An 11,978-nucleotide genomic window follows, 5' to 3' on the forward strand; every position below is an offset into this window, starting at 1 on the left:
GCGCCGGCTACTCCGTTCTCAAGCCCGCCGCCTCTGCTCACTTTAGCCCGCCATGTGTGACGCTGTGTTTCGTTGTGAAAGCAAAACTACTTTGTTTGGCTTTCCAAAAATGGACACGACTAGAAATCAGTGGTTAAGTTGTATTTACAACACTGTTCCAGAACACTTCAACCCAAATATTCAGATGTGTGCTGCACATTTTATATATGACTGTTTCCTGATCCTGGTAGAGTAGACTACAATGCCGGCTGTTCTGACTCACAGATTGTAAGTACGTTTTTTATATTTAAAGAGTTTTTATATTTTTTTATATTTAAAGCGAGTTTTTTGGGCAGTGTAGAGTAGGGCTTGTTGTTTGTCATTTCTCCGATCACAAATGCAGACATGGTTTTATGTTTACGCGGTGCGATGCAACGCTTAAAAAGACAGTACAAGTCATTTATAATCCATAATTATGTCACCACTGGGTGCAACGAATGCCTCGTTTATAATGGGTTTTCATGTTTTTGAATCATCGCTCCGGCCTGACAGGGCATCATCACAATATGGTAAGGGGCGTAACATTTCCGTCACACGCTTGAGGCATTCGGCCAATCACAACGCACTGGATAGCAGGCCAATCACAGCACACCTTGCTTTTCAGACTGATGAGCTTTGTAAAAATCGATGCGTTTCAGAAAGGCGGGGCATAGAGGAGAAACAATAATGTATAAACACATTTCATTACACCAAATACACAAAATAATGTTATTTTTAGCAACATCATATGACCCCTTTAATAAAGAATGAGTATATATGTTCAAACCTCTGACTGGTATTGTAAAACTGTCAAATGTTTTTATTTGAATGAAAAGTTTCAGTTAAGTTTTGTCTGATATGTAGGTGTCGCACAGTGGATGTAACCATAATGCTGAAAAAAACAGATGTCTCAGACATGGTGCAAAGCTGCAGCAGGAAAGGGGAAGAGAAGATCGCCTCAGTTTGTTTGGAGTCCTCCGTGGCAGCAACCACTCAGAACAGCAAAACCTATGTAACTGTATCATCCAGCTTCTCTTCAATATCCAAATCATCACTCTATATCTCCTCCTCCAGTTCTCTTTCCACTTCCCCTTTTGCTGGAGCAGTTTGCTCAAACCAGTCCCTCATTGGGCGTCTTAAAGCTGAATGTCTGTTATCTTCCCTTGCTGTCAGAATTCCACGTCTTGACTTGGGTGCATATCCTTCTGTCCACCAGGGGCCAACAAAAGCACCCTGCACTGAGTCCCCATACACCTGTAGCAGGGAAAGTGCCACCTCTCCACCTTTTAAGGAGAAAGGGAATATTATCCTAAACAGTCCAATAAATAATAGGACTCCCCGTAATGCTGAAGCAGTTGTTCAACACTTGTCTGCATCATTCCAACTACCTCCGGTCTCTCCACCTGCCTCTGCAGCTCATAGCAAAACACGACCACCTGCTGTGCCTAAAGAACGCACAGGTGCTGGTTCTGGCACCGGTCGCAAAGTTTGCGTGAGTGGACTTAATGTCAGCCGCTGGTCAAAGAGGGGTACTGGAGAATTCAATGGAAAGCGCAAGAAAAAGGAAGGGCGAACAAAGGCTGTATCAGAAGACTACAGTTCCTGTGGCAGCTTGTTGTCTGCTGGAGCTGACACTTATGCAGGGGTCAGTTATCATTGTCAAGAATACATTAAATTATTTTACAAGTAAATGAAAATGTTTTATAAACGTGCTTTTGTTTTACATTTTACAATTGAGTTTTTATGATGTAACCGTTCACTCTTTGTTCACACATTTCTGCAATTAATTTGGGAATTGCTTATTTAAAATATCTACGAAAATTATGCATGGGTCAAGGGGCGTGATTTATTATTATCATTAAAATTATTTTTAATTATTGTTTTGTTAAATATTTTTGTCACTAAATTGACAGTCCCATTTAAAAATTTTAGTTTTGCAATGTTTGTCAACTTAAAAGGGAATGAGTAATTTTATTTTTTTATAAACATTATTGTTAAGGTCCCACTATAAGCAAAATTTTATTATTTGTATTATTATTATTAATTCATTACTTTTTTTTATTATCCCAGACCAACATCTGACAACCCAGCAATATGCTTCAACACTTTGAGATTTTTATTTTTTTTTCAGTATGGGTATGTAGAATGTAAAGTCATTAAAAGATTGGCTGTGCGCTTACAGCCCCATTTGGACGTTGTTAGTCTGTGTTTAGTAAATTAAACCTAAAAGTGGGTCTTTGGCTGAAGGATGTTATTTTTCAGAGAGAGGAAAAATGCCACTGATTTGTAGAAAAAAATTGATTTTACCCAAGTGTTTCATCTGCTTGGTCTTTTTTTCTGTACGTTCGTGCAGGACTCAACATGCGGCTGGCTGCAGGGCACCAGTGGGATTGGTCTGGCTGTGACACCTCTCAGAATGGAGCAAATTAATCTGTCTTCCATCCTGGCCAACTTCACTCCTGACACACTCACAACACACTCCTGGGGCCGACTAAAGGCAGCACTGTCCCTGCATAAGAAGAAAACTGGTATGTGTTTACAGCAGGCTTGATAAAGCAAGTATTTGATTCATACGCCAAACTACCCAAAGTTTGCATATTTAAGAGCTTAAGGGGCATTTAATATGGTACATGATTGGCGGCAAGCTTTCAGTGCCACCTTTGTTTTAATACCTCTCTCCCTTTGAGAACTTGAAAGTGTGTCAAATGGCCTTAAGTGCTTGTCACTTTTCCTAAAAGCACCCATTATGTATAATTTGCTGAATGTTTGTGTGTGTTTACCACAGCATTTCCCACCCCTCAACGCTTGGTTCAGTCACATTTGAAGTCCCCAGGCTCTAGGTTTCCAGCTGAAAACAGTCTAGACCTGTTTGGTTCCCCTGTCTGCACACCATCCAGATTCACACCTTCACGCATGCTCCGGTCCACCATGAACACCCCCATGGTAAAGACATAAAGAGATTTGTGTTCACTCCTCAAAACTATTGAACAATTGTTATGTAAGGAAACTGTATCCCTAAGACTTGTAAACTTTCCTGTATTGATGGGACTAAGACAGGTAAAAAAAAAAAAAAAAGAGTATATTTATGTATATACACTCAAACACACAAAACGCATACAAATCTATAAAAATCAAGCGTAGCGTTAGTTCTGGCAGGTCACGTTAGTCAAGCTTGCATCAGCTGATCCCCATCTACCTATAGGAATACGACACCTATCTAAGCATTCATATATAAGGTCCCTCAGTATTATCAGCAGTTTTCGCATTGCTCAATAGCTAATTACCCTCCTCCATCCCCAACTCCTCCTCTGCCAGTCGGAATTCAGCCTTCTGATTCTCCTTTGAATCAGACTAATTCTAAAATGTGTACATAAATTAATTGAACTTTACCGATATCTGCAATACATTTAGGTTGGTACTGTTCTGTTCTGTTTACCCTGGGGGTTTATCGCTGCTCTCATCCATGCTAGGCTGCATGGATGCGCAGGGAGTTCTTGCCCAGAACAGAACCATACCACCAATCCAAACTGTATGCTAATAGGTAATATAATTGACGATAGTGGTCCTGACAGAAATACAACCTTTGAATCAGACTAATTCTAAAATGTGTACATAAATTAATTGAACTTTACCGATATCTGCAATACATTTAGGTTGGTACTGTTCTGTTCTGTTTACCCTGGGGGTTTATCGCTGCTCTCATCCATGCTAGGCTGCATGGATGCGCAGGGAGTTCTTGCCCAGAACAGAACCATACCACCAATCCAAACTGTATGCTAATAGGTAATATAATTGACGATAGTGGTCCTGACAGAAAATAAGTTAATGTAATGTCTACAGTAAAATGTAACTGTAATATGGGATAACATATTGTAGAACATTTGTTTTTTTTTTTTATTACTTTTTATCCAGAGTGAGTATACTCTCACACACTCATTGATTTTTTTTTTTGTCTCTCTTCTCTCTTTTTTTTTTTTTTCACGGTCCTCCTTTGTCTATGGTCCAGATTTCATACGACGAAGATATAAGTGATGCAGAAAAAGTGTATCAGGAATGTCAGCAGAGCGGCCCACTTTCTTTCAGTGACTGTATCCCTCCAGCTCGCATGAAACACTGCAACAAGATCGGAGAAGGGACGTTTGGAGAGGTCTTCTCAACCATAAATGAGTCCAACGAGACTGTTGCTCTCAAAGTAAGTGCACAATTTAATCACGTATGGTTTTATTGTAGAAGCGTACTAACTACTGTCTGACATATCACAGGGTGATTTTAATGTAAATATACTATTTCAAATAAATTGTGAACTTATAACTACATCTATATATGTAGGAATAGAAGTTTGGTCATTTGTTTGGTGAAGTTTAAAAGTTTGGTATTATTGTTATTTCTTAAACTTACAAAAATGATTGTACAAAAGTGATGTTTGAATGTAATTTCTGTAGATCATCCCAGTAGAAGGCAGTCAGCAGGTCAATGGTGAACACCAGAAAACATTTGGTGAAGTCCTCCATGAAATCATAATTTCCAAGTAGGAAGTCTGGCATAGCTCAGCAAATCTATTGTACATTTGAATGTAATGGTGTGTAAATATTCATACACATCTCTAATGTCCCTACAGAGAGCTGAGCAGCCTTGACACGAAGGAGTTTAACAAGACAGACAGTTTCATTGGGCTCAACAAGTATGCAGCTTTTTTTCTAAGCTAGCTTGGGTATAAAATGAGGTGAATGGAAGGTGTGTGTGTGTTATAGTTATAAGAATGAAGAACACATGAAGAAGGTGATTTTGTTTTGAAAAGTATTTATTTATTTATTTTTAATTGTCCTTTCTGAGTAAACTATTCCTTTACTTTGTAGTCTACATTGTGTTCGTGGATGCTATCCGGAAGCTCTGCTCAAAGCCTGGGACAAGTTTGACCGCCAGAAGGGATCTGAGAATGACAGACCTGGTAAGCTAAAAGTATAAACAATTTGTATGCTGTTTAATTGTATTGTGACATTTAAGGCCCAATCCCAATTCTATTTTATACCCCTTCCCCTTCCCCTTCCCCTTGTCCCTTGAAACAGAGTGTCAAGGGGTAGGGGTGAAAATATTCCCCTAAGAATTGGGACACCACTACTATGCCGTCACACGTCATCATACGTCGTCTAGCTCCTACAATACACACGCCTATACTGGTGTGCTGGTGTGCATTAGAGCTTTTAATTACCGTTCTATATTAATGCACTGCTTACTGACACACACACAGACACATATCGGAGATCGCGCAGCTCACACATCCAGGAGAAAAGACACTTGTCAACGATGCCCCACGACTTTTATTAATAACAGTTTAAATACTGAATCGCTACATTATATTTTCCAGCAAAGAGAGGATATAATCGCTGTTTTTGAAGTAAACTCACTCTAAAAAGAGAAACACGCATACACGCAACTTTTATCTCTCTCTCTCTCTCTCTCGAATTGGCGATATTTCAGAAAAGGGTTTAGCGATTTATAATTATTGGGGGGACTAGCCCCCTCAATGTCTACGGTGGTTATTGCCCTGATCAGACATGAACATATGTTGTGGCACTATCGTGCAGTCTCTAATGATATGACGTTAGCTAATATTAACAAACATTTCTTTGAGTAACATGACCATAATATGAACTCACGATTGAATGCAACATAAAACAAATGATTACTTTTCATTAAAATCTTTATTAATGCCCAAAATGCTTACATTTATGTGTCTTTTTGTTCGCTCGGGCAGCCATGTTGCCGCTGAAGCCGGTTTACTTTCTGGCCCTTCCCCTACCCCTCCAACCAAAAGAGAATTGAGACACCCCTACCCCTTCACGTGAACACGCGAAACGGAGGGGTAGGGGGAAGGGCTAAGGGGTAGAATTGGGATTGGGCCTTAATGTCTATTAATGTATTTATTATGTTGGCACAGATTTCTTTGATGACGAGCAGCTGTTTTTAATCCTGGAGTTTGAGTTTGGAGGGAGTGATCTAGAGAACATGAATGGAAAGGTACCTTGCACACACAAGAGTTTTGCTTTTTTGCTTCTTTATACAGGTTGTGCTATTCCAGTAATTTCTGTGAAGACTGAACTCCACTGAACACCTTTGAGGTGAATTCAGGCCCCATCACCCAACATCAGTTCCTGACCTCACTGATGCTTTTGTTATTGTATGGTTTAAAATGTTGCCATTATTTAGTTATAAGAACTTCCATTCATCTTTGAAACAAATATTTTAATGAAACCGGAAAGATTTAAGTTTTGGAAAAAGTCCTTTATACCAAATTTTTTAAAAAGCTCATAAAGAGGATGTACAAGAAATCCATATAAATCAAGTGGTTTACTCAAAATCTTCTGAAGGGACATGACAGCTTTGATAATTAACGCTCATACATAGAGCTCAGTGTATGTGAATTGATGAATGTTTATACTAGGGCTGCACGATATATCGTTTCAGCATCGATATCACGATGTGCGCATCTGCAATAGTCACATCGCAGGATGAGCGATGTTTAGTATACTGCTCGTTATATTTATACTGATGGTTTTCTTTGCTCACACACAGACATGGTGTCTACACCAGATGCTACAGCTGTACAGAGATACCCATTTTAAATACAGTTAGTAGCAGAGCTACTGCACGTGATTTTCAGTGCTGGGAATCCGTTTATCCTTTGAAACTTCTGCGTCGTCGTGGAGAGCGCAGGTCACGGTCGCTTTGCAACAGCAGATGCCACGAAAGCGCAAGCTCTTGAGCGCTTTGGAAAGAAGGAGAGAGCGGCGAGGCTGGCGTTTTCCACGCGTTTTAGGCACGACATGTGAACGGCCCAAAGTCTGACTACACTGGACGCGACAAAGCGACCTTTGCAAATCATTTGAACTTTGTGTCAGTACATCATAAACGAGGCATCAGTTTACTGTCGGGGATTTGTCGTGTCACGCGCCATCCAGTGTAGTCGGTCACACAGCATCACTGATTAAAATAGGTTCATTGTATTTTGTCGCATCGCACCGCGCCGCTCGCGGATGCACGTGAGCACCGAAATTCCGTTCACTTCCACGTCTATTTGTGCCTGAAATACTGTGCTCTGCAAGTGTCCTTGTAAACACAGATGCTAATGGTTTAGGTGAAGGTAAACAAGTGAGAAAGAAAATGGATGTGTAACAGTATATCGGTTCATAGCAGTTTAATGTTCCTGTTGCTTTCTCTGTCATGAACGTTAATCAAACAACAAAACACAAAGAAAACTAACTTTTGTAGCTTAAACACAGATTTATTAGATTTAATTTATAGTGAAAACTATGCAGTGTTATTTTACATTTGATTATTCAATTTCTGTACCTGAATACTGTTAGACTTACCTGAAAAATATAAAGCACTGCTTATTTCATTTGTATCTTTGTTCTGTTATTTATCTATGCTTGCAATTTGTTTATTTCCTATGCTGATTTACTCGCCTACAAAATCACGCCAATCACTGATTTTTTTTTTCCAAATAGAGCTATTGAAGTCATCTGTTTTAATTTTTTTCATATCGCAATATATATTGCAGAAAAAAACAACAACATCGCAATGTGTTTTTTTCCAATGTCGTGCAGCACTAGTTTATACAGTATATGAATAACAACCTTAATTAAATCTGTTTCTTATATAAAGTCATTGTCTCTTCAGAAGACTTGGATTAAACTGCTTGATTCATATGGATTACTTATGAACTTTTTAAACGGTCTTAAGTTTTGTGGAATGGGCTTTTGATGGAATCTCAGGTTTAATTACAAATAAGTTCATCCTCCAAACATAAATGAAAAGTCTTATGGTTTGGAATGGCATGTGGACGAGTAATTAATGAAAAATAAATCTCAATTTTTGGGTGAACTATGCCTTTAAAAATCACTGTAATAGCTAAACCTGTTAATTACAGTTAAATTAAGTTAAATACAGTATGTGCAATAACCTTATACTTATTTATCACCCTAAACCCTAGTACATCCCTACAACTTATTTTAATTTATTCTATTCCTATTCCATCTATAGCACACCTGTACATACAATTTATTATTTTTTGTGGTTTATATTTATGCATGTGTATTTTATTCACATCTCATTTTTATTATCTGTGTGTTGTTGTTGTCTCCGTGTACTGGAAGCCTGTGACACTATAACAAATTCCTTGTATGTGCAAACATACTTGGCAATAAAGCTCTTTCTGATTCTGATTCTAATTAGAAGAGGGGTGTCCATATACTTGGAACTATAGTGTATCATTATGACAACTTGAAAGTTTGTTTGTGTGTACCATTGCAGCTATCTTCCATGGTCCAGGCCAAGAGTGTTCTACATCAAGTCACTGCAGCTTTGGCTGTAGCTGAGCAAGCGCTGTGCTTTGAACACAGGTAACATGTTTAAAGCTGACATTTAAGTTTCATTATAAATGTACCATGTGAAAAAAAACTTTTCTGTGTAAGCTGATGTAAATGTTGTGTGCTGATGTTTCAGAGATCTTCATTGGGGAAACATCCTGGTGAAGAACATTAAGCACAAGCACAATGAGTTCATTCTGAATGGAACGGTGCATTCCATAGAGACACGAGGGGTTCACGTCAACGTTATCGACTACTCACTCTCACGCCTGGAGATCGGTCAGTCTAAGACGAAACTCTTTCTCTTACTCTTTATAGTGCAAATAGTTTGCCCTCGTGACTTGTTTTCATAGCATTAGAGTCACAAATCCCATGTTTATTAACTACTATAGATGTAGATGTTAACATACATGAAATTAATTTTGCATGTCTTCCTAGCCTCACTCATAAATTTGTGATTTTTGTCCTGAATTCAGAGACCTTCCTTGACTTTCTCCATTGCATCTAACAATTAAAATCATGCAGCAACATAATTTTGACAGTCTGTCGAATTTATTATAGCAGACTTTAATATTCTTTCAGTTTTTACAAATGTTAATTAGCAAATTTCTCATATTAACTACAAATCAATATTTGGTCCCAAACTGGCTAGCTGTTTAAGGACATGTTTGCAGATTTTTATCATGCTTTGTATTGCTTTAATGATGGTAGCATAAGTATCATGGAGAAAGAGGACAAATTGTTCATTTTTATTTACTGACCATAACAATACAAAGCTGGTTGAAAATTGACAACGTTATCCTTTTAAGAGAGTTATATTTAGGCTAAATTTGCAACCCTGATTCCTGCCATGTTTTGTTTAAATTAATGTTACTTTTATTTAATGTTTGTCTATAAAACAGTCATGTTTTTTTTTTTTTTTTATTTGGCATAGTATGGCAAAACCAGCTGTTCTTGCATTCTCATTTATGTTTATTAAGAAAAGTCTCAGCATTCCACACCACATTTCCAGCAATCCAGAATTGGCAGTTCATTTTTATAAATTAATAGTTGTCCATGTTGGATTTGCTGCAGACCTGTTCAGTTTTTTTTTTTTTAGACCTTGATTGATCATCCTTGTGCTGGAGGCATAATGTGCAAGGATAGACCACAACATCGATGGAGGAAGCCTCCGCACAGAAACATTCCTCTTCTTTTTGCTCTTTGATATGCCCACCCACTCTATGACCATAGTGTCCTTTTGTCCTTTATCATTCTGATGAGTTCTCTTTCAAACATTCGGTATCTCACTATGGGAATCGCCTCGGGTGTGACCGATCTTGGAAGCACCAATCACGACAGTGATGCAGGAGTCCCGCCTCCCTCATATATATCGCTGCTAGCGGTCCCTACATCATTCTCATTCTCTTCCCCATGAAGATCCTTATTGGAAGCTATCCTCAGCAGATCCTCGTAAGAGTGGCCGCTTAACTGTTCACGGGCGAGTCGCATTTTAGGTACGTCGCCGAACGCGGCTGCTTTTTGTTTTGGGGGGGGGAATATTCTCTGTCAAAGTGAATATTTTCTTTCTGCTATCTATATCTTTGTGGTGGGAACCAGCGCATCAAGGTGGGTTCTCGTTTTCTTTATCGAGCAGTTACAGCTCCTTTCTCTCAATTATTCCTTCACGTTAAGGGAATAATTGCTGTAAGACCCGATACCGAGAGGCACATTGTGGTGATCTCGTTAATCTCCCGGAGTTTTTTCATCTCTGTTATGGTGACTGCGAGTCATCCAGTGGCACAGTGAAGGGAAAAGATCCCTCTCGCCCGTGTGCTTGCGGGTCTATGATTTCGTCTAAAGACTCATAAAGATGGGTTATGCAAGCGAGAGGACGAAAGTTTACACGTGTTCCCATTTGAAAGAAATAAAAATGTTTACTGTGCATCCAGTTAGTGGGCCAAGGGCACAGATTTGTGTGAAAATAACAAAAATACACACAAATACTCCCAGATCTGCCTCTAGATCAGTGAGCGAGAGCTACAGCGCTCTCTGCTAACGCAGAGAGTTGGCGCGCATGCGCAGTACACCCAGTAAAAACATGATACAATGTTATTCGTCCCAGAGACTGGTTTACATCAGTAGATGTGAAGGATGCTTATTTTCACAAAAGTATTTTTCCGGCACACAGAAAATTCCTCAGGTTTGTCTATCAGGGCACAGCCTACGAATTTTTGACAGTTCCATTCGGTTTGGCTTTAGCCCCAAGAACTTTCACAAAATGTGTCGAGGCGTCTCTAACACCGCTGAGAATAGCGGGTCTCAGAGTGTCAGCTTATTTGGATGATCTCCTCCTCTCTACTCCGTCACGGCGGCAGGCGGAGATCGATACAAATCTGCTTGTCTCATTTAAAAGGCTTAGGCTTCAAAATAAACGAGACAAAGAGCTGCTTAGTGCCCACGCCAGAAATAATTTTCCTGGGTCTCAGGCTGAACTCAGACCTGTATCAAGAGTTTCTATCAGAGGAGCACATCAGGTCAATTCGTGGCCGTCTCTCCCTTTTCCAGCGAGGGAAAAAAGTTCCATTCAGACTGTTTACGTCTTCTAGGGCCGATGGCCACGGCAGTGTCTGTCATCCCATTTGGGCTGTTGCGAATGAGACCGTTTCAGTGCTGGGTAGCAGCACAGCGCTTATGTCCAAAGCGCCACCTCAACCACAAAGTGATAGTGTCATCACATTGCCTGCGAGCTCTCTGCTGCTAGAGAGATCGCGCTTTTCTCGAATCAGGGACTCCGCTGGGAGCAATTTCTCTGAGAAAAGTAGTAACTACAGATGAATCACACACAGGTTTGGGTGCAGTGTGCGAGAGCAGAATAGCGAAAGGAAAATGTCCTGTCTCACTACAGAACGCACATATAAACTTCCTGGAACTGTTAACAGTGTTTCTAGCATTGAAACATTTCATGCCGTTCCTACGGAATCACCACGTTTTGGTCAAATCAAACAACACAACGGCGGTGGCTTATATAAATCACCGGGGGGGACATGTTTTCCTCAACTTCACAGTCTAGCATGAAAACTTGTGGTGTGGGGAACCATTTTGACATGAAGCATTTTCATCCATTACGGGTGACTCATGTCCCGGGAATAATTAATGCGGGGCAGATCTCCTGTCCGGGGGAATCCTCTGTACGATGGAATGGACTCTCTACCCTCAGGTAGTGAACTAGTTGTGGGAGAGGTTCGGCCAAGCTGCCGTAGATCTCTTCGCCTCGCACGAAAATACTCATTGCCCTCTACTATTTTCTCTGGCGAGAGACGGTGCACCTATGGTTGTGGATGCTTTGACTCACTCGTGGCCAAGCGTACTGCTTTACGCGTTTCCTCCACTGAGTCTGATCGTACCAACTCTAAAAAGAGAAAGAGAGTGGTCACTCAGTAATACTGATCGCTCCAAACTGGCCAGGGAAGTTGTGGCTGACAGAGATATTCCAGCTCCTGCACGATTGACCTTGGCCTCTCCCGTTGTGCAGAGACCTCCTCTCACAAGTGCGGGGAGAAATTTTTCGCCCGGCACCGGACAAAGTGGCTCTTTGGGCCTGGCCCGTGA

At 40.1% G+C, this 11,978-nt stretch overlaps 1 protein-coding gene across 1 annotated transcript in view; it reads left to right on the forward strand.

The window, feature by feature from the left end:
• LOC107569615 (uncharacterized) overlaps positions 1-11,978 on the forward strand; it is a 16,054-nt gene extending 4,076 nt beyond the window's left edge. The window contains exons 7-18 of the mRNA XM_016255733.1: positions 883-1,030; positions 1,235-1,663; positions 2,372-2,546; positions 2,804-2,961; positions 4,025-4,210; positions 4,461-4,546; positions 4,637-4,699; positions 4,875-4,966; positions 5,957-6,036; positions 8,332-8,420; positions 8,524-8,666; positions 11,902-11,978. Coding sequence (XP_016111219.1) covers positions 883-1,030; positions 1,235-1,663; positions 2,372-2,546; positions 2,804-2,961; positions 4,025-4,210; positions 4,461-4,546; positions 4,637-4,699; positions 4,875-4,966; positions 5,957-6,036; positions 8,332-8,420; positions 8,524-8,666; positions 11,902-11,978 — 1,726 coding nt within the window. The remainder of the gene's footprint in view (positions 1-882; positions 1,031-1,234; positions 1,664-2,371; positions 2,547-2,803; positions 2,962-4,024; positions 4,211-4,460; positions 4,547-4,636; positions 4,700-4,874; positions 4,967-5,956; positions 6,037-8,331; positions 8,421-8,523; positions 8,667-11,901) is intronic.

This window comes from Sinocyclocheilus grahami, unplaced genomic scaffold, assembly GCF_001515645.1.
Source record: "Sinocyclocheilus grahami isolate Dianchi unplaced genomic scaffold, SAMN03320097.WGS_v1.1 scaffold1365.1, whole genome shotgun sequence".
In the NCBI taxonomy this organism is placed as follows: Eukaryota; Metazoa; Chordata; class Actinopteri; order Cypriniformes; family Cyprinidae; genus Sinocyclocheilus; species Sinocyclocheilus grahami.